Consider the following 23,994-nt stretch of genomic DNA (forward strand, 5'->3'; position numbering starts at 1 on the left):
AGTATATAAACAAAGAGCAAAACAACTAAAAACATCATTCACATTTCATTGCAACAGTTTAAATATTATACTCCAAATGACCCTCGTAGGTGAACATCTAACATAATAGGGCTTCATCTGATTGGTCAACAACGTGAAGGGGTCCATCCGATTGGTCAAATGCAAAAAGGGATTTATTTGATTCGTTAAATGTTTCAAGTTGCCTTAAGATTGTTTTAGCACATTGGAGGTAACCATTTATTGCAATTTTCACTGTCTTTTGCAATATACATATTGCACAGCTTGATATTGTGATAACGATAAATTTGCTGTATATTGTGCAGGCCTAATGTGTAGCTACGCAAGTTTCTACAACCGTCTTCAAGCTGTAAGTTCAAAACGTGCAGCCATTGATGCCGTGTTGAAAGTTAAACCAGGTTGAACTTTGATCAACCATGGACTCGGATTTGGTGGAGACTTATGGATGGTGTCCCTTTTGATTCACAGAAGTACCAACCATTTGAAAATTGATCAAGGAGGAGAAGTTAGTAATTGTGCCCAGCCAGAAGTACTTCATATATCAGAACAGATATATGTGCTAGTAAACATTAGAGAGAGAAAAAGAGGTAGAAGCCCCTCCCTGCTTGTCCAGTGTGAACACCATAGGCTAAATGCATGTTTAAGAACCCGTGTTTAGTATGTTCTTGAGCGCGCATCACATGCCCAGACTGCTGAGGATGAAATTCTCTTGGTAAATTTTAACTAACTTCACTTTTGCTAGATTTAGTGTCACTACAAAGTTATATCATCAACTACAGGACTGGGTAGCACACAACTGATTTGTCTGGATTTTCAAATGTGTTTATTTTCTCTAAGCTTTAAACTTTTATCAAAAGATCATCAAAAAACATAAATACTGATTTCTCTGGAAAATTGTTGTTGTGTAGCCTGTGTACAAAGAAAAACCTCATGTCCAACCTGAAAGGAGATGAAGATGAGGCTGAGGCTGCTCAGCACGGCACCTGCAGCTGAATAGAGGTGGATTTATGTTGGTGTGTCTCTCACAGACATTTGGAGCTTGGATTAAAATGCATGACAGTCCAGTCTGCCCTGTGCAACAGATGTTTGCTGTCAGGACCGAACCCTCTTCCTGTGATAAGACTGGCGCTTTGCTGGTGCATCACTGCTTCCCTGTCTGCCCTTCCAGAAACAGAGCTTTGGACAGGTTTTTCTGACACCTCCAGATCCTGCTGTTAGTGATCTCCATATTTTATGTAGAGGCAGTAGAATCTTGCAGCTAACAGAAGAATGAGGATAAATCCTGAATGGAGAGCAAAACAGTTTAAACAAAACCTATTGTTAACCAAATAAGTCCATCAGCAAAAACAATGAAATACTACACACAAAAAACTTGAGTGGAACAGATTTTCTAAAATGCAGAGGACCCTCTAATCTTTTCTCATTTTCTATTCCCAACATCAAACCTGTCTGTGTCATTGTTTCTCCAAACACAGATGCAAGGACAACACTCAAGGTCAGAGGCAGAAGACAAAGTGACAGAAATAAAACAAAATGAGACTTCTTTAACCAGAGTTATTAAATATTGACTGTATTTTTTGTATTGTTTTTAGGAGATCCTGCTGTGTTTTGGTCACCAGAGCATCACAAACAATTACGTTTTCTTTTACATTCCCTGTAGTATCAAAGATTTAATAGGCTTTAACCCAAGAAACTCATTTTTAAATAATAAAGTTGTTTTAGAAATGTACATGATTATACCTAAATCTATCAAATTGTCATTTTAAACAAATAAAATTAGTAATTTTGTGAATACATTTGACAATTGCAGATGTTTGCATTATAATAATATACAACAGTTTAATAGAATTGGAGTATGTGTCATTTTATCAAACAAAAACAATAACAATAATATTAGTGATGGTAAAATATAAAATTATTACATATATTTTTAAGAATAAACTATTTTTATCGTTTGCAATGTACAAAACACAACAAACCTAGAATAACAACACACAACATTCATTTTTCTGTCATCTTTTCATCGTTTTATGCCACGAGGGACAGCAGATGCTTAAAAACCCCTATGAAGGTTAAAAAGCATCATTGCTCCAGCAAGTCAACGCTCTCCTTGCTCCTCAGGTGTACTTTAGGGACAGAGAGAACATTCACATGATATAGTACATGAGGAGATAAAACTGGAAAATTCAATGTTTTTTTCTTTCGTTGATGTTCATGAAAGGCATTTCTTGTCATAAAATATACTTAATTAATTGCCCTTTTGGAGAAACTTTAAGTTGTCATGTTTTTTTTCTCTTAAAATGACAGAAACTGTGTTTATGAAATAAATGAAAATATCAAAATAATCATAGCTAAGTATTTTCTTCTTTTTGAATGTGTTGTTTCTTGTTCCAGCTGAGGTTTTCCTCTCTTTTTTTTTTTGCAATGTTTTTGTTTTTCACAGGGAGATGGTGCCATTCATGTCTCAACAGAAACTGGAGCCACAAAGCCTACACACTCCTCCACATGCAACTCTCGTAACAAAAGCGTCACATAAGAACTCCTGGAGGTGGTATAATGCAGAGTGGTTAACTAAACCATTAAATAACAGAGTGTAAGAAAAGCAGCACAAAAAAAAGTGGAAAAGAAATGTAATTTTATACATACCGGTACTTAATTTTGGCCACACTTTACAAATAGGAACAAAGATTTATAATAATATTCTGTCTAATACTAGAGTGATGCAGCGGAAGTTAAGCACAAAAGGATAGAGGATAACCAGAACACAACCCACTCATGAACCCTTGGAAACCCCTCACATTACAGTTTCCACCTGTGCTTCTTTGCCCCCCAATTCCAGGTTCCTAGAATTGCCACAAAAAGCTATCAGCACCTCCTGCTCAAAAGCAAATCCTGTTTCTTATTCATGCCAAGTTAGCTTAGTGCACTAGTCATCCACACACAGATCCAGTTTCCTCGTCCTAATACTCCTAACAGGCCATTTCCCTCTGCAGCAAAGTGTCAAGCCCACCAAAGTCACCTGGCAGCGTGACTTTGCCCTCCACGCTTTAACACAAAAAGATGAGAGTGAGCCTTTTATTATTTTCTCAGAGTTATGGTTTAAAGTGAAGGAGGACATGTTTAATGATCAGAGTTTAACCAAAATAACCCAAGTTGGGTTGTATTTAACCCAACTCTGAGGTTTAAGGGACTAGCATTTTCTCTGGGTAATTTTAACTCAGGCAAAAAAAAAAAAACTCAAGAGAAAAACAAACTTGGTAAAAATAAAACCACTACAACCCAAAAAATTACTGTTACTATAAAAATGAATTGGTCAGGAATTATGAGGGCGGGGCAAACTAGAGGTTCAAATTATGGAAGTCTTGCGACTTCGGTTAAACTTTATATTTCGCTCACAAATTGTTAGGTCCAGTGGAAGGATGCTGCAGGGCGGTTACTAGCAAGAAGACAGTTAAGAAGGTAAGTCAATAAGTGCTTATGACATATAGACTGTGGAGAAAAAAGTGAGAAAAGAATTTGTATCACGTTATAAAGTTGTTTTAAGGAGCCTGAATTCCTCCGATCACATTTCAATGAGTTGCTGGTTCTCATCGTTATGGCTATGGCTATATTTTAAGAGATTTCCATTAAGGAACTACAAGGTAGCTTTTAAGATGATGTCACAGCAGCGCCAAGTGCATCGCACAGTGAGACCTAGAAAAGCATGTAAGAAGCGTTTCAGCTGTGTTAAAATAAAAGTTCTAACAGGTAAGGAGTATGACCCTTTTTTCCTCTTTGGTAACGTGACAGTTGTTGCTTTGCATTTGTCTGCGGCTCATCAGTTACTACATTCCTACTCTGTTGACTTCACGTGACCACTGGCTACAGTGGGAGCGAACCGAAGCTCATTCCGACTAAAACCAAACCGAGACCACCTCCAAAAATGGATCTGAGAGCGGTTTCTGGTCCCGGACCAGGGTCCACTTGGGTGTATTCAGACTGAAAATTTGTTCCGGATTATCAGGGGAAACGAAACCTGGTACACTAAAGGCGCATCGAATGTGTTCAGTCTAAATACACTCTAAAGTGAAAGAGGGAGGACTGTAATACATTTTTCAAAAGAAAAGCCCCATGTTTTCAAGTATTTTTTTAGAAAAAATAGCAGTTGCTTCTCTTTAGCAAGACCGGTCAGCTGATATAGGTGAATTAAAGTAACTGAGACCGAGGCCATAAAGAAAACTTTATGAAATTGGGTAAGATTAAAACTATTTGCCGCAATCAGTTCAGTCTGGGGGTAAGGGGAAGGGGGCTACGTACATTAAAGAAAAGGAATATTATGATTCATTAGCTGATGTTCAGAATATTGCAGCAGGGAGACGCACTAGCTGCAATAACCTCTGCTCATTTGACATTGAATCACATAAAAGAGGGAAAAACGATTTTGCACCAAACTATAATTTATATTAAGCTAATGTTTATGTTATTGTTAAACATCTGTATTTATTACATGGGGTTTTATTTCTGTCAAATTATTTCTCGATTTTTAAATGAATAAATATATTTGACAACCTTGATTCATTAACCCCTTGACGCCTATTGATGTAAATATGCATCTAACCACTTCAGGTTTAAATGACCTTAACTTAGCATCCACTTAAAAGCAAAAACATAAATAATTTTTTTTTTCATTGCTGGAAATAAATTTAGGTGTCAAGGGATTAAAAAAACAGTGTCTAACAGAACAAAAACGTAGCACCCAAAGAGACGTCACTTCTACGCCTATAATCTAAAAAAGGGGAAAATTGGTAAAAATAAATAAAACATAAAACAACTAGTGTAACATCAATTCGTGTCTTCTTTGTCTTCAAAAAACAATAAAACAAAGGCTAGAGTAAAACTTCTAAAAAAGAAATATAAACCATAGTTGGGTTTTTTTTAGCGTTAAATCAAACAAAACAGAAGCGTTTAAAATAAATCAAGCAGTGGGAATTTGTCTAACAAGGCACTTTCATGTTAAATGAATTCTTACCCGACTACACTGACAAGATGAAAATTGTCCCGCATCCTTAAACCAATCGTTTGCTTTATTTGCTTTCCCATGGAGTGAGTGTTCAGGTGTAAAAATTAGAGAGCTGCAACAGAAATCCTAAAACATCTAGCATGAAGGTAAATCCCAGTTACTGTCAGTTATCATGTCAAAAGTCAAAGCCAACTAAAGAACATTGTGTCAAAGCAGCATGCTGCTGCCATTTCTCCTTGACAAAACCTGACAGCTATAACCTGAGATATTTCTCAGTCTTCCTGTTTTTTTTAATCAAATAATGTCAAATAAAGGAAGTAAGCAGCCTGTCCATCCAGGGAACCACTTGCTCTAGAAAGTGAGTCATGGATGAACCACAACCAAATCAGCCGTGATTCAACCACTGCAAGCAAAGTAGCAGCCAGTCCCCCTCATTATCTTATTGCTGTTGGTCGTGCACACGCAGGACAATGTCTTCCCCATCAGTCACTTCAGATGTAGAAATCTGTGGATGGAAATTATTTATTTAACTGGGAGGGGTGAATAGTGGGGATTTAGGTAGGTAGAATGTGTGTGTGTGTTTGGGGGGGGGGGGGGGGGGGGGTCTAGGTGTGTTGAGAGTTTGGGTGTCGTATTGCTTTGAGCCCCTAAAAGGCATAGATAACTATGGAATCAGGATTTGTTTATCTATTCATATCTGTTCATATCTGTGTCTCATGAGTTTTAAGTTGAAAGCTCTTATTGACACTACCTTCTGCATTTACCCACCTTGGGACCGGCACTTGGTTCTTTTTTTGTTTTGAAAAGTGAGTTTTCGCATGTAATTTTCTAAATACGAGCGGCCGGTCCTGTCCTTGTTTCTTTGCCACATGAACTCAGAGGAAGGGTTAGGGTTAGGTGAATACATGCGACCAACAACAATATTTTCTAGCCTTGGACGCACTTAAAATATGTGTGGGCAAAGGAGCAATGTGCACTAATTTCCATCCGTTTTTGTGCTTATTGTACAGAAATGCATGTGAATAACGTCAGCCTTTGGGTTTATTTTTTGTCATTTCTCTTTCTTTAGATTGTGTATTTTTGTGGGCTATCACAAGCTTTTTTAAGAATTGCAAACATGACAAAAATAATATTTTAAATAAAATCTTGAGCCCCTTAAATTTATTTGCTACGCCCCTGGGCATTAAATCTCGGCCCATCTTGGCCGTTGGCACCCTGGCTTTAGCCATAATCTGTGCGTTTCATGAGGAAGAGGAAATTCTTATTTTTGGAAAACTTATTATTAATAACTTGGCCTTTGGCCTTCCGCTCTGCTGTTCTCATTTCCCACCTTTCTGCCCCCTCCTCGCCCCCACATCTAAAATGTTCTAGTTCTGCAACTGGGAGAAATTGATACTTAGAGTGATGTGAAACTGTGAAGATCTGGAAGTTTGGTGCTGGTGTGACGTAAGGATATATTCAAATTTGCTGAAGATAAAGAACAAAAACAGGTGAATGCAACAAGCTTGCTTCATGAATCAAACTGAGAAAACAGAGCAGGACCTTCAGAGGGAGCTTCACATCAGTTGTATCCAAACATTTATCATCTAATCAAACCGCATTCATTCATGTAGAATAGAAAGAGGGAGGGGATTGGACAGTACCTTTTTTTTAATGTTGCAGTGGCAGCAGACAGTCCACAAGTATTTTAGGGTCCTCCATAACAGGATAATGAAGAGACCCCCAAAAAACGTCACCATGGAGGAAGCGAGGAATGCCCACCACATGCGCTGTCCATTATGGTCGCAGGGCACCTCGGAGGAGTACGGGATGACAAACCGTTCCATGTTTTCCATCTTGGATATTAGGATTGAAGAGTCCTGGTCGAGCTTGTTATTGATACTGCTTGTCCTCATAGAGCTGTCGCTTCCATGGGGAACCGTGCCATCCGCCTCAGCTAGCATTGAGGAGCCTTGGAGAGCCTGTGCCAGCGTCCCCAGCCCCACTCACCAGCCATTTTGCTTAATAAAAAAAAAGAAAGGGAAAAATAGAAGAATAAAATAAAGAAAGGATTCCCTTCTTTGCTGTAGATTGAGATCACCAACCAGATCAAGTCCCTATGTGTTTCAGAAGATTACAACAATCGATTGTTTTAGGATAAATACGAGACGCCGCAGGCGCAAATCTTGCCCAAAATCGCGTCTCTCGTGGAGAGGGGCATAGAAATCCGCAATAATGACGAGTCCTGTGGCTTCATTCTGAAGGGCTCTCCGCGTCTTTGCCGCTGTGCGCCATGGCAGACACCGTGTCCAGGCTGCTTCGATCATGTAAACAAGTGGAGATTGTTGCAGCCCGTCAGCGGCGACCTCTCTAGCCGTCTTCCATTCAGGGATCCGGTCGATGATCCGCGACTTTTCTTCTGGACGCTTTCAGGTGCGCAACAAAAGCGATGGTTAAGAGGAGGGGAGAGTTTGATTCAGAGTTCTCTCGCGGCGAGAAGACTACATATTCTCACGGGGGTTTTCGTTGTCAGTTCTGCGTGAATAGTGCAGGCGCTCGGGTGGATGTCGCTGCCTCCATTCGGTTCCCTGCAGCCCTGGCACGGACTGAGCGGCCAGCTGAGCGCGCCTGTCAGATCCGCTCCAGAGAAGAGCGGGGAGATTTACAGGTAGGAGGGCGGAGCGACGCGCTAATAATAAAGATGGACAGAATGCAGCGAGTCGGAGACGATGTTTATTCCGAGGAGCGACCGCTTTCTGCCGCTTGGTTGTGGAAATGGAAGAGTTGCGCCTTTGCGTCTTGATTGCGCGCCAGTGACGCACGTCGCAAAGATGAGCGCGCTTCGAAAAGAGGCGTTATCGATCAGTCATACATTTGAGACCCACTCCCACGCAGGATTCTTTCACAAACACTTTACCTGCGTTCATATATGGAGTCTCATCAAGGACAGTGCTGCCTTTTAGCTGCGGCTGGTCATAGAGAAATGAAGAATGGCCCTCTTCCTGGCCGGATATAGGCAATTGACGGGAGGGGCGGCGGGTGGCCCCTTAAATCCCCCCCCCCCCCCCCCCCCCCAAAATGTGATGGCTTGCAAAAGTCCAGTTAACTAAAAAAGAAAAGTACAAAAAATACAATAAATGAATGAGTAAATCAATACATACATAAAAAGGACATGAGGATATATAGACAAACAAATGAAGTAATGGACAGGCATAAAAGAAAAGAAAATGCCCATTTAATGCTGAGAGCTTTCTGTTTACATGCTCTTCCATAAGCCAAAGAAATAGAGAAATACAAAATCTAAAAATAAAAATCTGAAAGAAAAAATAAAAAGACCCTTAACAGGGTACAAACCAGTGTCATGCTTGTGCCTGTCCCAAGCCCGGAAAAATACAGAGGGTAGTGTCAGGAAGAGGATTCAACATAAAACATAATCGATGATGATGATATGAAGGTAGCAAACAGTGTGTTCTACCTGCTGCATCAGGGCCAGGCCCAATTTTCATTTAGACAAATTGAGGCCCCTCCCAGTGCATTCCAGTAAAACACTCTTAGTTCAGTCACATGTGTAGATTGGTGCTGATTGTGAGGAATGACTAGATATTAGAGGTATCACGATTAACAATTAATTAATGAATCAGTTTATATTCCTATGATCCAAAAGGATCAATCTGTCTGAGGCAACTTGTTAATCAAATCGACCTATATTATGAAATTGTTTCAAAATGAAATAAATCCATTATATCAATTTTGAAAAATACATTTAGATGTCGGTTTATTTCATTATGACATAAAAACGAGCAAGTGTGGATACAGCAGACAACACACATAAGATGGCAAAAAAAAGATCAACCATCATTACAGTCTAATGTGTGGAAACACTTTGAATTTTGCAAAAACACGTGACCATTCAGTGTGGTAAAATGTTCTAATAATGTTCCGTTTGGATTATTTTGATGTGGAAAAACCACAGTGGGCTGAACTTTATGAAACTAAAATGTAATGTCGATTTTAGGTGAGTGAATCAGATCGTTAAAAATGAACCAAAATCCACTATGAATCGTGTCAGCAACCACTAATTATAATATGAATCAAACTGTTGTTAAAATGAATCGTTACACCTCTAATACATTTAGACAAATGAAGGCCCTTCCCAGTTCATTACACTAAAACACTCTTGACTAACTATTAGGCCAAAAACAGGTGTAGATTGGTGACGATAGTGAGGAATGACTAGATAATTTATTGCTACGTGCAGGACGCAATCAAGCAGGCAGTTGCAACAGATATTGAGAAACAACTAGCTGGAGGCCATGAATAACCACTGACCCCAAGAGGATCAGGTGCCTAGGCACCTGTGCCACAGGCTTTGCTTTTCTTCAAGGTTATTTGCAATAAAGTTCCATTAATATATCCCCCCCAGAGAGTTTCATAATGTTTAATTTAAGCGACAGTGCCATTAAAGCAATTTTTTTCCTGCATTCTGTGATTAACAGGGAGATTAGGAATCAGCAGGCCTCTCCTCTCAAATGAATAAGAGGTGTAGAGTTATGACACTGGATCTCAAGTGCAGATCATTTCTAAAAAGTAAACAAGAATCCGGGTTGTAATTCATTAGTGCTTCAATAAAAATCAAACGTAGCCTGGTGTCATTTAAACTTAGGAGAGACGGAGCTGTAAACCGGTGAAGACAAGCCAATCTGTGTATTATGGCTTCCAAGAGTTATGACTCAATGTACATGCATGCTACCCAGATTGTATGCAGTGACAGTTTATTTTGCAAAAATCTCGTAATTTCTGACAGTGCAGGGATGCCACCATCTGATATGCAAGAGTTCAAGAAGCAGGACTGAGCTTGGAGGTTGTCCTCCTGTTGGCAATATGAGACAACTGTTATTAAATTAAAGCCCCAAATGTCAAAGGGAAGAGGAAACCAACAAGGAAATTGCTTTGTGCCACAGCAAAGCAGAAAACCTACAACCCTAAAGTGAGTGAATCTGTTCAACATTAAGTCATGACAAAATCTTTTTTGCCATTTATTTATTTTTTTTAAAGGGGAGGATATAAATTAGTTATCCCCTATGGAAGGCCAGCTGCTGGGTGAGTGATGCCTGTCAGGCAGCAGAGGCAGAGGCAGAGAGTTGCAGCTTTGACAGATGAGGAGATAAGCATGAGAGCAGTCAGCTGGTAATCCTGCAGGACATCCGGAGATGCTAGACGGGGCAGAATCAGAAGGACAAACATACAAATCTGCCCCATCAAGCTGAAAGATGGCTGGAAAAAAAAAAAAAAAGAACACAATTCTTTACCTCAACAAGGATTCCAGACGTGAGCAGAGAAAGGCCATGACTTCCAAGTGAGGACCATAAAGATCCTCCCACTGTCAGACTTGAGACCTCTCGAGTTCAGTTGAGCTGTCAACAGCTGTCTTGAAACATACACCCCGGCTGAAGCGCTTGAGACCCCGCCCATGTCTAAAAACAGGCAAGAGGGGACTTGGAGGACAGAAGGAAGTGGGCCACGGAAGACCTTCACATGCACAGCACATCACATTTAGCGGGTAATTGGAGAGCAAAATCTTACATCTCCTTCTCCAGAGAATGTAAAGTAATACCAGAAGAGGAATCCTTTTCCCCCTTGTGCTTGAGTTCCAAGCATTGTTTGGAATGAGTATTTTTGAGACACTGGGTGCTTTCTTGCCCCATTGAACACGAGTGACGCCTGGAGGGACGTGGTTCTGCCGGACATTATTGGCCACAGGACCATGTGACTCCAGATGAGGTGCCCAGAGGAATTAACCTCAAGCTAGAGGCGTTTAATCAACCAGCAAGTTCCAGTGGAGCTACGGGTTGTCCAGTTAGATGGAAAACAAGGCAAACAATGATGCACAAATATCCGTTTTTAGACTTTTGGCTTGTGCCTTTCTTCAAAGTTCTCATTCATTCAATATACTGTAAATGACAGGCATCTTAGGAATGTAACATGTTTTATTTCATATCTTAATATTTAATAGAAAAAACATTCAAATATAAAGCATTTCCTCAAGATAATTTGTTTATTTTGGCAAAAACCCCAAAGAGGAATTGATATTTGTTCAATTTTTTCTGTGCAGTTTAGTTCAAGACTGTAAGACAAATAGATCTTGTTCTAAACACCAGAAAAATCACTGTGTAAAAATTAAGGAGACAATTTCAAATATATTCCCTTTTACAGCCCAGAATGTTTATGAACCTCTTTAGACCTGCCGTCCACAAGTGTGGGCATCACATTTTGGATTTTTATTGTCCCTGTAGTTAAGTATGATTACGTGGTTACATGTTTAGAGGGTTTGTTGAAATATTAGCCCAGGTTTTAAGAGGTTAATATGAATAATTTTATTTTAAATTGGTAAAAATAAAAAAAATAACAGATTTCTATCCTTTTGAGCAACAAAGTTCTCAGTGGTCTTAATTATGACTTTTTTTTTTTGCTCAAAAATGTTTTTTAACTGTTGTTTTCTAGGACATTTTTTGCAGAGCGGCAGTTCATTGGGAATTCACCATCAAGTTGTGGGGAGTAAACCTGCCCTAGACATGTACACGTTGATGCTTGGAATGGAGCGGCGCAGGAAGCTCGTTTCTCGCCCTAGTAGCTTCTATACGTCAAACTTGGAAGGTTTTATTAATGGCCCTTGTTGCCTCTGCTCCTGCCTCACAAAAATTTGAATAAAGAAATACTTTGAAATGTAATTATCTTAATTATCTTTATACGTGTCCTCCATCATCAGAAAAATGCCACAAGTACACAATTTTCAAAGAGGATCTTTAAAATAACCTCTCTTTTTAGCTTTTCAGTACTTTGTAAACTTTAAGCTTGTTCGGCGTGACAATACTTGCCTTTTTGAGTTAAGAAAGAATCCACAACACGATTTGTGACTCATCCTCCTTATTCCGAGGCAAGGCCACCTCTTTCTCTTGGTGAGATGCAGGCGGATACTGCCACACTTGCTTATCTAATTTCACCAATTGATGGCTTTTCATCAGCCACTGGCTGCTGCTGTCAGTGAAAAGATCCAACTTCTAATCTTTTCGCTGTGAAGGACAATGTTGTACTTGGCGTGATCACACGCTTTTCATTTTCCCTTCGTCCTTTTTAACAAGCTTGATTAGGAAAAACAAAAACAGCAAGTAAAAATGTAATAGTTTATCAAGGGCAAAAACCAGGGGAAAAAAGAGAAATACACATAGAAATCGAGAAATAAATGTTGTGATACAGAAAAATGAGTTTTATTCTCATGTTAATGTCAACATACAAATCACATTCTTTAGAAAATAAAAAGAAACGTTTATTTCCGTACCTGACATCTAGACTCTTTAAAGACCATTTTTCTAGAAATACAAGCATGTAATGCTGCATACTTCATCATTACACTAAGTATTCAGATAAACAGCAATGTTGCAGTTTACCGGTTTACTTTTTTTTAAGCCAAATAATCAAAATTGTGGACAAATTTTCATTGGAAAAACTGTGCAAGAATAGATCCCTTTTTTTCATAATTCAAATAAGAAGTGATCCTTTTTACTCGGTTAGAATAAAAGGCCATTAATGAAATGTAAGGAACTGATGTGATACATAAAAACATTTAGTAATTACAGTAGAAACTATAGTACCTATTCATATTCTGCTGGAAAAAACAGACAAGCGTATAAGGTTCACAGAGAAACAAGTGCAAAATAAAAGGATAAAGTTGCCTTAGTGTATTTTGGCACATTAAGATATACAGGATATGGTTTAGAGGAAGGGCAGCATTTTTTTTAAAAGTTTTTCATTAATATTTTTGTTTCCTGTATTATAAAAATATGAAACAGCAATAAAGAGAGTCACTAACACTTAAATGGAACAAAGGAAAAATGCTTGAAGGTGTTACCCTGCAAATTGTGTGTCTTATTTGTACATCAATAGGTGACTGACAACCAACTACAATTAAAAAATAATAATAAAAGCATGTAAATACCTGCTACAACATGAGTTGAAAACCAGACATACCTAGGCATATAACCTAGTAAAAATACATTTAATATGTAGCCATATATCTTTTTTTTCCTGGTTTATCTACATACTGTATATGGTTTTATTTCATAATTGATAAATATATGTTAAAGAGATTGACTGATAGTAACACAGTGGTCTGTCTAGCCCTGGAGTGCGTTCTGAGAAGTGAACCTGCTAGTCAGTGCTTCTGCTGACTCCTCAAGTCTCTCCAGTCCCATGTGCTCAAGACTGCACCTTCAAATTGGCTGCAAAAATAATTGAATGCAGAGTGTCTAAGTCCTGGTCCTCTGAAGCCACTGGCCTGCATGATTTACCCATTTCCCTGCAACAGCACACTGCATTGAGATGCACCAGGTGTGCAAGGAAACATGAACAACATCCTAGGAGAGCAGGAAATGAGAAACGCGGATCCAAGTCTAGAACGGGAGAAAACTTTAAATGGTACGTTCTATTGCAGAGACCCAAAGGCTGGTTTCAGATCAGGTTTCTTCTCCAAAGGCACTTCTGAAAGGCCCTTTAACCGTCCACTCACCCAGCTGCTACAGATGCATAGAGCCAGCGACGGCTGCTGGCATGCGGCTTCAGCCAGACCACAGCTACATTTGAGGAGGTTTGATGGACTTTAGGGACAAAACGCCACAAGTCTGATCCAGACAGATGCTAACAACCATGATCCATTTTGTCATTCTAGTTCCATAAAGTTAAAAGTAAAAAATAAAAAGTTGTCAGTCATTACATGGATGCATACTTGCAAAAAAATAATAATTCAATTAGTTTACAAAGGTTACTGAACTTCATTAGTGTTGAGGTTTATGAAGGGGAAGCAGACACGCATTCAAGCTAATATTGAACATCAATTCAGGCTTAAATTGAGGCTGTAAACAGACGCTTACAATGCAGCATTACAAATACCCCACCAGAAATCCTTAAGGAAGACTGAACTTGAACGTTGATATTCAGTGCTACTAACCGCTCTGGAGTTTGTCAGAAATAAAAAGAGGCTCTGGTAACAAACCATACCAATATTTCTAAACTAGCAATTTGCACAACTAGCCCATTGTAGTGTAATAGCGCAAAAAAAAAAAAAAATTAAAAATAAAATAAAATTTAGGGAATGGAGAGGAGACACAGCTCACTGTAGTGGCAGCCTGTTCCCTCTAGGGGCAGCCAAGTGGAGTCCACAGGACTTTACTTTGTTCTTGATCAACTATAGTGATGATCTGAGTGCAAATGTACGGGAGGGTGCCGCCTTGGACAATACCTGAAGAGAGAAAATGACTTGATGGTGAATCTTTATTGCATAAAAACGCATTTTTCTGTACATAAAAGTTCTTAAACCTGTGAAAAATTTGCTGTACTCTTGCTCTATTTTCTGCGCACACTCAAACTGCTCCTTGGAATGTTTTTGAGACACTTTGTCTCGCAGATAAATTGGATCTTTCTGCTCCCTGCAAACAATCAAACAAAAAGAAAAAACATTAATAACTTGCCCAACTGAGCTTATTGACTTCAAAATAGCAGAGGCCCCTTAATGCAGTTTTTGCATCCGATTGCCTTTCATTAGGCTTTTAGTCACCCAAAGATCAAAACACTTTGCAAAGGTGTAATTACGAGTGTAAAAAACATCAACCACAAACGGCTTTACACTGAAAAAGAACAGGGAAGCTGCGTTTTCCCATCAGATCTGTTCTGGAACAGGATCACATCTTACTTGATCTGTTTGGCGTTTTTGTAGCGGATGAAGACGACAATGGGGTAAATCTGAACGCTGTGGAGTCTTTCGATGGCGTGCGGGGCAATCTCAAGCAGACAGTGGCAGCCCTGGGACCGAAAAAAGAAAACTATTTTTTAGAAAAAAAATCTTTAAAACTATTCAAATCTGATACAGTGAAATGAAAAGCTGTTCAACATTTGCACCACTGAAAGGCTGAAGGCTTATCGGAGGCAGACGCAGAGGCCACTTCAGTCCACCTGATAAAATCTGATGGGGAAAAAAAAAAAAGCAAACACAAAAAGGCGCTACCTTATCTGTTATTTCTTTTATAGAAGCGACAGTTGTCACGTCAAAATGTCCACTTCTTCGCTTGTAGTCAATAAAGAGGCAATCTTTGACGCCGCGCTCTATAGCTTGCTGCGATGCCTTCATTACCTCTGCAGACAGAAAGGTGGATGCATAGACAGATACTTTGTCATTGTCACATGAACAGTGAAATTTAAAAAGGCTTTTAGATAAAATGCATCATTCATATAAAAAAGGAGAGAATAGAATAGAATGTACACAAGCTTATTAAACTAATTCAATAATTTTAAGTTTATTTTCAGTTCTAAGTTTACTTTTGATGCAAAATAGCCATTGGAATGTTGGAAAAAATAAAACATGGAGGTGTATTCACCAAGTACACATCTGCAGAACTTCCCAGGAGATTCTTTCATCAGCATCTCTTTCACAGGGTCACTGAGAGGCCCAAGAATGAGCACTGGTCGGGGAGAGGTGCACTCCACTTTCTGGACTCGCTGGTAAGCCAGGCTGATACAGTCTGACCAAGAAAAGAAGCAGATCAATCAAATGTCCAGAGCAGTCAGCCAATTCAAGCTTCATATGGTCTTAACACAAACACCGAAGCCTCCTCACCGTCAAAGAAAGGGATGGAGTCGGTGCTGATGGTGTCCAAAGCCACCGTCTCCTTGCTGTCTTTGGAGCTGCTTCGTTTGTGTTTCTGTTTCCTCCTGAAAAAGGACCTGCGGGCTGCTGCAGAGAGCGCCTTACTGGAATCTTCTTTCATTTCTGTCACACTGTGTCTGCGGTAAAACTCTTGGTCCATCCTACAGCACACAAACCAAAGACAATGGCTTAAACCGAGTGGAGTCGTAGTCTAAGACATCAGTGCAGAACGATTCTTGCTTCCAAGAGAAAAGCAACTTTGTACTTCTTGTGCTTCTTCCACTCACATGTATTTGCTGGGGATTTGTCCTCTCTGGATCTTCTGTGCGTTCTCATCCAGCTGCCAGGCCATCCATGTTCCAAAGCTGCCCTTTGGCAGAGACTCGTCCACATACAGGATGTCATCTTTCTTGAAATTGAGGTCCCCCTCAGCCTCCCCAAATCTGTCGTAAAGTGCTCTGATGGAGGAGAGACAAATTCAGAGAAGGACTCGAGAGGAGCAAAGCAAATTCAAACCTTAAAGTATGAAACTGATTTAAAAAAAAAAAAAAAAAGGATTTGTGAGCCAACGAAGGCATCAAAGGAGCAACGCTGGGAATCAGCAAACTTTAAGGCTTATGAGGAGATGAAATATTTATTTTTCTGACTATAAGTCACTCCAAAGTTGAAATGGCAGCAGCCAATAACTGCATTATAAAAATTCATATATAAGTCTTACTTTTGAGAGAAATTTATTAAACAAAAAAACAAGAAGAAGAATGTTGTTTTGGAACTACTCTGCTAAGCCTGGCGTAAGACTGAGCGGTGCTTCTTCAGAAGCAAATATTGATACACACGCCTACGCTTCCCTCTAAAGGTTGTTGATATTTATATTTAAAAAAAAAAAAAGTTGGTACCCAAACCAAATTATAAAAAAAGGTGAATTCTAATCCAAAAAATACGATAATTAAAATCAATTTATCGACAGCGTAGGCCTCAGTTATGCCTGAACGCCCCATCCGTGACAGCAAAACATCAAGTGCACTTCCAGCAGATGACATCAGGTGCTTGTTTCGCCTATATGAAAACAGACGAGTGCAGCAGCTGTGACAACAGGCAGCAAATAAGAGCCCATGCTGGAACCTAATTTCCCTATTAAATAAAATCACCTTCTAATGACATGGAAAACCCTCGAGAATAGAATGGATTAGAAAACCTAAATTAGTGGTGTGAAACCATGGCTGCAGCACCAAAGTGGATCTGGAACATACTTGGTTTGACCACAAAGGGTCCGGCTTATCTTAGGCGCTCTGAGTAACGGGGCTTAGGGATAAAGCTGCAATCGGAAAAATTCTTTTTATAGGGCTCCGCTGGAGAAAACGCAGACTGTTACTCTTTGTGGGACTAAGAAAAGGGGCTCAATCGAAATATGGACAAACCTAACGTAAAAGCCATCCCCCGGGACATCTTTGATCATGCTGAAGTCATCAGGCCGATGCTGCACCTTGAAGGTGACGGTCTCTGCTGGCTTCAGCATCTCCACATACACCTCCTCTGCTGTTTTATTCTTCATATTCACCAAGTTATACTGGAAAGAAAGAGGAGAAAAGGAATTGTTACAAGAGAAGAAACTAGAAAAATATGAGCCAAAACTAATAAATAAAGCAAACAGGGACAGCAAGTGAAATGTGACGAATGTTTACACGAGAAATCATTTCCCCTGACTGTGAAAGCTGCCTTTGCTCCAAGCTTTCAGCAGCAGAAAGTGTTGCAGTATTGATTCGGGTCGTGTACCGGTACTTGGAAGGAAAATGTGAGGAGGAGATTGAAAGACAGATTGATGTTGTGCCTTGTGATGACAGAGCTGCAGGCCAATTCGGACAGCGGACTCTCGCAGAAGCAAGGAGGAACATGGCGAGAAAAGTTTATCGTGAATTTGGATTGTTGTACAAAGTGAGGATGTGTATCGACCAGAAATAGATCAATAAAAAGAAAAGAAAAACAATCATATGAGGTAAGATGGCTGCATTTTTGTGGGCATTGAATTAATTCAGCTTAACTCCTAGTAGCTGAAAAGAACCGACATAGTGTGGCTTTAAATAAAAAACAAACAAATGTATTTTTATCTTTTTGGTCATGCATGAAATTAGTTTTTCAGAGCTCATACTTCCAAAATGAGATCTCCAGCGAGAAGCCCCTCAGAGCCTCTGGCAGGACTGTCTTCATCCACACTCTCTATGTAAACACCCCGCAGATTACCCCCACACAGCGTGACTCCCACTTCCACCCCAGGCCGGTGCACCGTAACCAGACGGGGCTCAGCCACTTTCCTGCTGCCCTCTGATGGCATTCTGAAAGAAGAATGAAAGGAAAGCAGCTGGTTATGCTGAGGCATTCTTAAAACAATCTATCCAGGACAGCACCTTGTTGTTCGTGTACATTACCTGATGAAATTGTGGGGGCTGGTAGTGGGTGTGGTCTGCTTGGAGGAAGGGGTGAGTGTTCCCTCGTCCTGCTCACTGAGGGTATCAATGGTGGAGTGATTGTCAGGCGTAGCGGCACCGCTGCCCTGGGGGGTTGACTGATTGCTGACCGGCTCCAGGCGAGAGCTACAAGACAAAAATACTGATTAAAAAAAACAAACAGAACACAAATCCATAGTATATTAATGGCAACTGACTAAAAATCTTCAGAGCCTGATCATTTTTTCCTCACTTTTCATCTCTTTCAGCTTTCAGTGAGCAGTCTGAAACAAACATCGCAACTCTATAAGGTCATGTAAATTATTTACATCAGAACGTAAGTACTTCTGTGTTCTAAAAACTGTCTAAACCGGTTTGTGTAAACATGTTTCATACTTCTATTTCTCTAGACCGAGAGCGAAACATACAAACAGAGACAATATTTGCTATTTTTGACTGTGAACTGATTGATCTGCAATTGATATGTAAAACTCTTGATAAAATACGAGTAATAGAATACCTTTGTATTTTTTTGGCTGTGACATTGACCATTTTTTATATATTTTAACAGTTTTTTATAAAGGTTCACTATACATCGGGGGGCAGAGCAGGGGGGCTTGGTGGTCCCTCAGGAAAAGGCCTTGCCCCCTCCCCAAGTTACCTATATTGATATCATTATTGACAAAGATTTCAGCACTGCAAAAATATCAGTTAACCTGAAATTAACATAAAATAAAATGTGTTTTCATTTGCCACCTTTAAAAAAATCTCCCCAAAAACCTCCCCACCCAAAAAGAACTATAGGAAAAAGAACTTGTTTCGTTTGGAGAGTTGTTGGACTCTTGTTGGAAAACTTTACTGAATTTTAAAAAATTCAACTTGTTTTGATGCTGTGCAGCAAAACTGTACTTTTTCTGGAAGTTCAGCCTCTTATTTCTTGTTAGTAACCATCAATGCCTTTTACATGGCAATGCAGGCTTAAAAAATAAAAAAAGAATAAATCAATTCATTCTGATTTGCTGGTAAAACCCATCAAAAGCAATTTTCTAAAAAATAAAAAATAAAAAGAAAGAGTGAATTTTTCACATGAGGGAGCCCACCTTGCCTCTGGTGGTAGGCGGGCGCCTGTGGCAGCGGAGCGGCCACCAGTGTGTGAATGTGTGTGTGACTGTGTGAATGGGTCTGTGACTGCGCTTTGTCCTTGTAGGTAGAAAAGCGCTATATAAGTATACGCCATTTGAGCGACATTCAGAATAAAAACCCACACTTGCAGTGGGCCTCTACCTGGAGCGAGAGTGGTTGCCCAGCTGGTACATGTGGGGGTTGTACTGAGCCATAATGGTGATGGTGTCACACTGCTGGCCAATGATGAGGCGCGCCTGCTGTTCTGTAGCGTTCCTCAAGTTGATGCCGTTGAACTAATTAAAGGTGAGGAAATGTGATCAGGAGGAAAGCTTTGGGAACAAGAACTCCTTCAGTTCTACAGAGACATTACTTCACTGAACTTCACTCAGTACTACAACACTGGAACTATCCAGCTAAAATAATTTATCACTAGTAGAAAAATTAGCAAGACTTTCTACCTCGCATGCATATGCAATATGTTACCTTTTACATTTCTCACATCGATGTTTGATTTCTAACAACAGTCGGTTGTTCTTACCTCTAGCAGCTGGTCTCCATACTCCAACCCGGCCTGGTGGGCAATGCTACCACCAGTGACTTTAGAAACAAAGATTCCACCGTTCTCCCCACTGACAATGGAGATGCCAAGAGGCTCTGCACCCTTGTGCACTATGACGTTGCGTGGTTCCTCCAGGTATGGTCTATTGGATGAGAAAAGGACGGGCATGAATTGACAATAGTTTAAGACAAAAACAACCTCAAAGGTGCCAAAAAACACAAGTGGGGTCCAAATACATTTGGACTTTTTTTTTTTTTTTTTTTTTTTTTACACACATCTAAGGGGTAATTTTGCAAAAAGTATGTCAAATAAGTATTTGATGTAGCTACTAAAATAAGTAAAAGTTTATTACTTTTGGGTTAGAAACTACTATAGGTTTAATCAAGTCTGAATGAACTTTGTGCGTTCTCATAACAAAATGGCTTTGGACATGCCTTCTAATTTCACCAAGGCAGACAAAGTAAATGAACTGCAGCCTGGGACGAGGGTAAATAAAGTGGCAGTGTACAAATAGGACCATGACCCAGAAGCTGGATGTTGAATAGTAATTGCATTGCATAACAAAAACACTCAAAAGGAAGAGGGTGTCTTAGCTATAGGCATTAAAAAAATAAAACATGCATACTCTCCATGTCTTCAGTGAGGGTGAAAGGGACATGCACTGAGATTCTAATGGGTTTTCTAACATGGAAGGGACACTTATGAGGGCAAAAGAGTGGAGTATCAAAATTCAGGTGTGGGTAATCAAGACTTACACCACATAAACTACTACATGCAGACATTTCTAAACAAAAGCACTCTTAAATGTTGGTAAATGAAAGATTTGATTCTTTTTTTCCATCCAACATTGAGCAGGTAAACGTCACAGAGTAATGCTGCTTTCACATTTTTTTTTCTTGTTTTTACATCGGTGTGAAAAAGGTGAACTCTGGGAAGGGTGGGGGCATTCCCTGGTTGGTATCACAGGAAGCAATGACAAACCTGAGGCTCCTGAGAGAGGAGAACCTCGGCCTTGCAGCCAGAGGAATCCTTAGAAAAGAGCGATTACGGTAAAGAGATCTGAAAGCGGAGGGTTGCAAAGAGGCAGGAGGAAGATAAGGAGAAGAATGGGGGACATGTAACATACAGAGACAGTAACAGAGTCAATGCCTGAGACACATCTAGAAAACAACATGGAATGTTAGAGCGATTCTACTGGACTTTGAAGTGATACAAATCTAATTTTAGATTGAGGAAAAATCCATAAAATTATTAATATGTCGAATTACATCTTCATTTGGGTTTCAGTGAGGAACTGCACATCTGGCCATTGTATCCTGTTACCAAGCAACAGCTTTGAAAAAAAGGGCAGCAAAGATCCCAGAGGGTATTTAACAACCATGATGTAAATTGAAATATATTTATAGATGGATATATCTTCATTGCCGATTATTGACAAACCATGTGTTACTGTTCTGTACTACCACAAACATGAGAATCAATGGTTTTAATTAAAAACAAAGACACACAAAAGCACCAACACATGAATCCGTTAGTCAGATGCAGTTAGTTTGTCAAATAAACAAAAACTTCAGTTGTACCGGTCTTTCCTGCGCTCCCCTATTGGCACAGGACTGACTGAGATCCGGGGTAAAGTGGAAACCGAGCCCTGTGATTGGCTGCTGGCAAACGAGGAAGTCTCCAGATTAAGAGGAGATTGAGGAGGCGTGATGAGACTCGGACTGCTGCACTCTGAGTGTGAGAGGGAGCCTTGATTTGAAAAAGGAAGAAGCACAAAGCGACAAATTTAGGGTTTCAAACTGAAACTGTATTTAAACATTTAAATCATATAGTATTTAGAATTTTTGAGACACGTGAATGATTGTAAAAGATCAGTCACTGCCAATCATAAATCAAAAACCAAAAAAAAAGGCCAGATGGATGAGCAGAGTATACCTCTGTCCGAGCCCAGCATGGAGCGTGGGTAGCGTGGAGTGGAGGGGATTTTGATCCTCTCTGTGCGGTATTGAACATTACTGGAGGAACCTGGGAAGAAGATGCAAGAATGACAGCCCTGAAAGGGTTTGAAGGGAGAGACAGGGGCACCGAGTCTGTGGCCCTTCATTTGCCTGTGTGGGTGCGTGCGTGTCAGACTGACCGAGCCGTGCACTGGAGGGCAGTGAGTTTGTACCGTGAGAAGCTCTGCTGCTGCGGGACGACGAGCTTTCAGAGAAGTCGCCAGCGCGCTTCTGCTGGCTCAGGTCCAAACTCAGTCGGCCCTGGTGCTGCGGGCTGCAGGGAAAAGACACCTTAACATTTCACATTTAGCTCCATATAAAACTTCATCACTCAGCTGCTACAGAAATCTTGCTAAAATCAATATTTACATGCAAAAGATAGGGATTTTAAACGGTTTTAACATTTTAAATATTTAGTGACATAATTTTTTTTTTTATGTAAGAGTGAGTAGTTTTCACTGCGAAAAAAGAATCTTAAAGGGCCAGTTGTTCAAAAAGTTTAATCTGGATCAAAATGATCCGGATTTGGAAATCAGATTTTTTCCTCTGTAATCCTTCTTACTTTTATGCCGTTTTTTCAAAGCAACATTGGACTGGATCACCCTGATCCAGATATACAGTTTACAAGATTACCAAATCCAGATTACCTGTGCTCTAAATGGGACAACACATCACAACACGGGCTACCAGCTATGTAAAGAACAGGTAGAAGAGCCAACCTGGGGTCACTGTAAGAGTTTGTTATTCTGAGACAAAACACAAAAATAACAAACATCCACTTCCATTCATAATTTCCTTTATGACCCCTCATCTGAAAACAAATATACATTAACAAATACATTGTGGATATTTTGAAAACGTCTTAAATAAAATGGCTAAATGTCTGATAGTTAAGAAAATAAAGAATGTTCAGGGAGTTTTTTTTATCTGAGGAGGAGATACCAGCATTTCCAAGCTCTGCTTTTAGGAGGCGGATCTGCAGTTTTGCTTTGGTTGTTTTTACTTTACTGAATATCTTAATTGGTAGCCTATGTCTACTGTATCTACTTCATCCCTGTTACAACGGTTACACAAGTCAAGTGCAAAATATAAATACAAGTATAAACACTAAATGAAACAAATGTATTATTTGACCAATTTTAAAGTTTTTCTACATTTCCCTCCTGGAATCCACCTCTAAATCCTACCCCCTGTTGGGATCAGGATAATCCAGTTTTTTTGGATCAAAGTTATCCAAATCCTCCTGACAAATTTTGAACAACACAAACTGAAGGTTTGATCCAGATTATAACTAGGATTGGATTCTGTGATCTAATCTGATTTCAGATTCCTTCTGTCCCTTTTGAACAACCCATTTTCAAGATTTGATCCAATCCGATCACCAAAATCCGATTAGTTTACCTTTGAACAACTGGCCCAAAAAGTTTAAAGAAAAACAGTCTTATTTTCTGTAATGCAAATATATATATATAACTCAATCTTAATTTAAGAAAACCCGTTTAAGTGACCACAATGTTTTTCTCAAAATAAGAATTGCCTTATTGTCAGATTTTTTTGTGCTTATTTAAATACCTTTTTTTTTTATTCGAAGAATTTTTGACTTATTTCTAGGGGGCCTATTTTTGCAGTAATTATATTTCCTTGTAGTGATTTTAAAAGACTGTAAATGTGGGCAAAGGTTGGTAACCTGGTGTGACTGTGCTGGTGACAGATCTGAGACGCCACAGACGGACAGTTGCTGGTGTAAACGCGATGGCTGCGAACGGTGTACACCGGATTCCTCATCACAGCAGTCACTGCAGGACAAGGGGACAGTCCCCGGTGGGCCGAATCTGACGAGACAAAGTCAAACATCCAGGTGAAGACCAGCTAGACTACATGACGGTAACGAGAGTGTGTGGGTATGTTAATGAAGCTTACTGGGAGGTAAGGTGCCATTGTAAGCTGTGGGCACAAAGGCCACACTGTGTCTATGAGAGCGGCCCGGGGAGGAACGCAGCATGTCCCTGGGTTCTGGTGAATGCTCGTCATTCGAGTAGCTCTGTCATAAATCAAAGACACAAAATTCTAATTTTCCCAGCTGAGCCAGAGCAAAACACCAAGGGAGAGCTCTCCACCATTTGTTGGATGTACTAGAATGAAAATACACATCAATCTCACAGCAGTAAAACAAATGTTGGTCC

General features: G+C 39.8%; 2 protein-coding genes across 35 annotated transcripts in view; both read right to left on the minus strand.

The window, feature by feature from the left end:
• kcnma1a (potassium large conductance calcium-activated channel, subfamily M, alpha member 1a) overlaps positions 1-8,102 on the minus strand; it is a 155,872-nt gene extending 147,770 nt beyond the window's left edge. For 27 of the 29 annotated variants that reach the window (XM_020709540.3, XM_020709536.3, XM_078931836.1 and 24 more), the window contains exon 1: positions 6,661-7,818. In XM_020709540.3, the coding sequence (XP_020565199.1) occupies positions 6,661-6,960 (300 nt within the window). In that variant the 5' untranslated portion in view covers positions 6,961-7,818. Of the gene's footprint in view, positions 1-6,660; positions 7,819-7,913 lie in introns of those variants that run through there. The other 2 variants (XM_078931833.1, XM_078931852.1) reach the window with 2 other exon arrangements.
• Positions 8,103-12,237: 4,135 nt separating this feature from the next.
• dlg5a (discs, large homolog 5a (Drosophila)) overlaps positions 12,238-23,994 on the minus strand; it is a 39,055-nt gene continuing 27,298 nt past the window's right edge. For 2 of the 6 annotated variants that reach the window (XM_023963098.2, XM_023963100.2), the window contains 18 exons: positions 23,732-23,852; positions 23,499-23,643; positions 21,952-22,085; positions 21,750-21,839; positions 21,395-21,563; positions 20,796-20,873; positions 19,794-19,956; positions 19,415-19,548; positions 18,113-18,277; positions 17,836-18,019; positions 17,108-17,256; positions 15,977-16,147; positions 15,660-15,850; positions 15,421-15,564; positions 15,051-15,178; positions 14,739-14,848; positions 14,366-14,475; positions 12,238-14,288 (listed from right to left, as the gene is read on the minus strand). In XM_023963098.2, coding sequence (XP_023818866.1) covers positions 14,185-14,288; positions 14,366-14,475; positions 14,739-14,848; positions 15,051-15,178; positions 15,421-15,564; positions 15,660-15,850; positions 15,977-16,147; positions 17,108-17,256; positions 17,836-18,019; positions 18,113-18,277; positions 19,415-19,548; positions 19,794-19,956; positions 20,796-20,873; positions 21,395-21,563; positions 21,750-21,839; positions 21,952-22,085; positions 23,499-23,643; positions 23,732-23,852 — 2,490 coding nt within the window. In that variant the 3' untranslated portion in view covers positions 12,238-14,184. The remainder of the gene's footprint in view (positions 14,289-14,365; positions 14,476-14,738; positions 14,849-15,050; positions 15,179-15,420; positions 15,565-15,659; positions 15,851-15,976; positions 16,148-17,107; positions 17,257-17,835; positions 18,020-18,112; positions 18,278-19,414; positions 19,549-19,793; positions 19,957-20,795; positions 20,874-21,394; positions 21,564-21,749; positions 21,840-21,951; positions 22,086-23,498; positions 23,644-23,731; positions 23,853-23,994) is intronic. The other 4 variants (XM_023963101.2, XM_023963102.2, XM_023963099.2 and 1 more) reach the window with 3 other exon arrangements.

This window comes from Oryzias latipes, chromosome 15, assembly GCF_053564925.1.
Source record: "Oryzias latipes strain Hd-rR chromosome 15, Olatipes_Hd-rR_3.1".
Taxonomy (NCBI): domain Eukaryota; kingdom Metazoa; phylum Chordata; class Actinopteri; order Beloniformes; family Adrianichthyidae; genus Oryzias; species Oryzias latipes.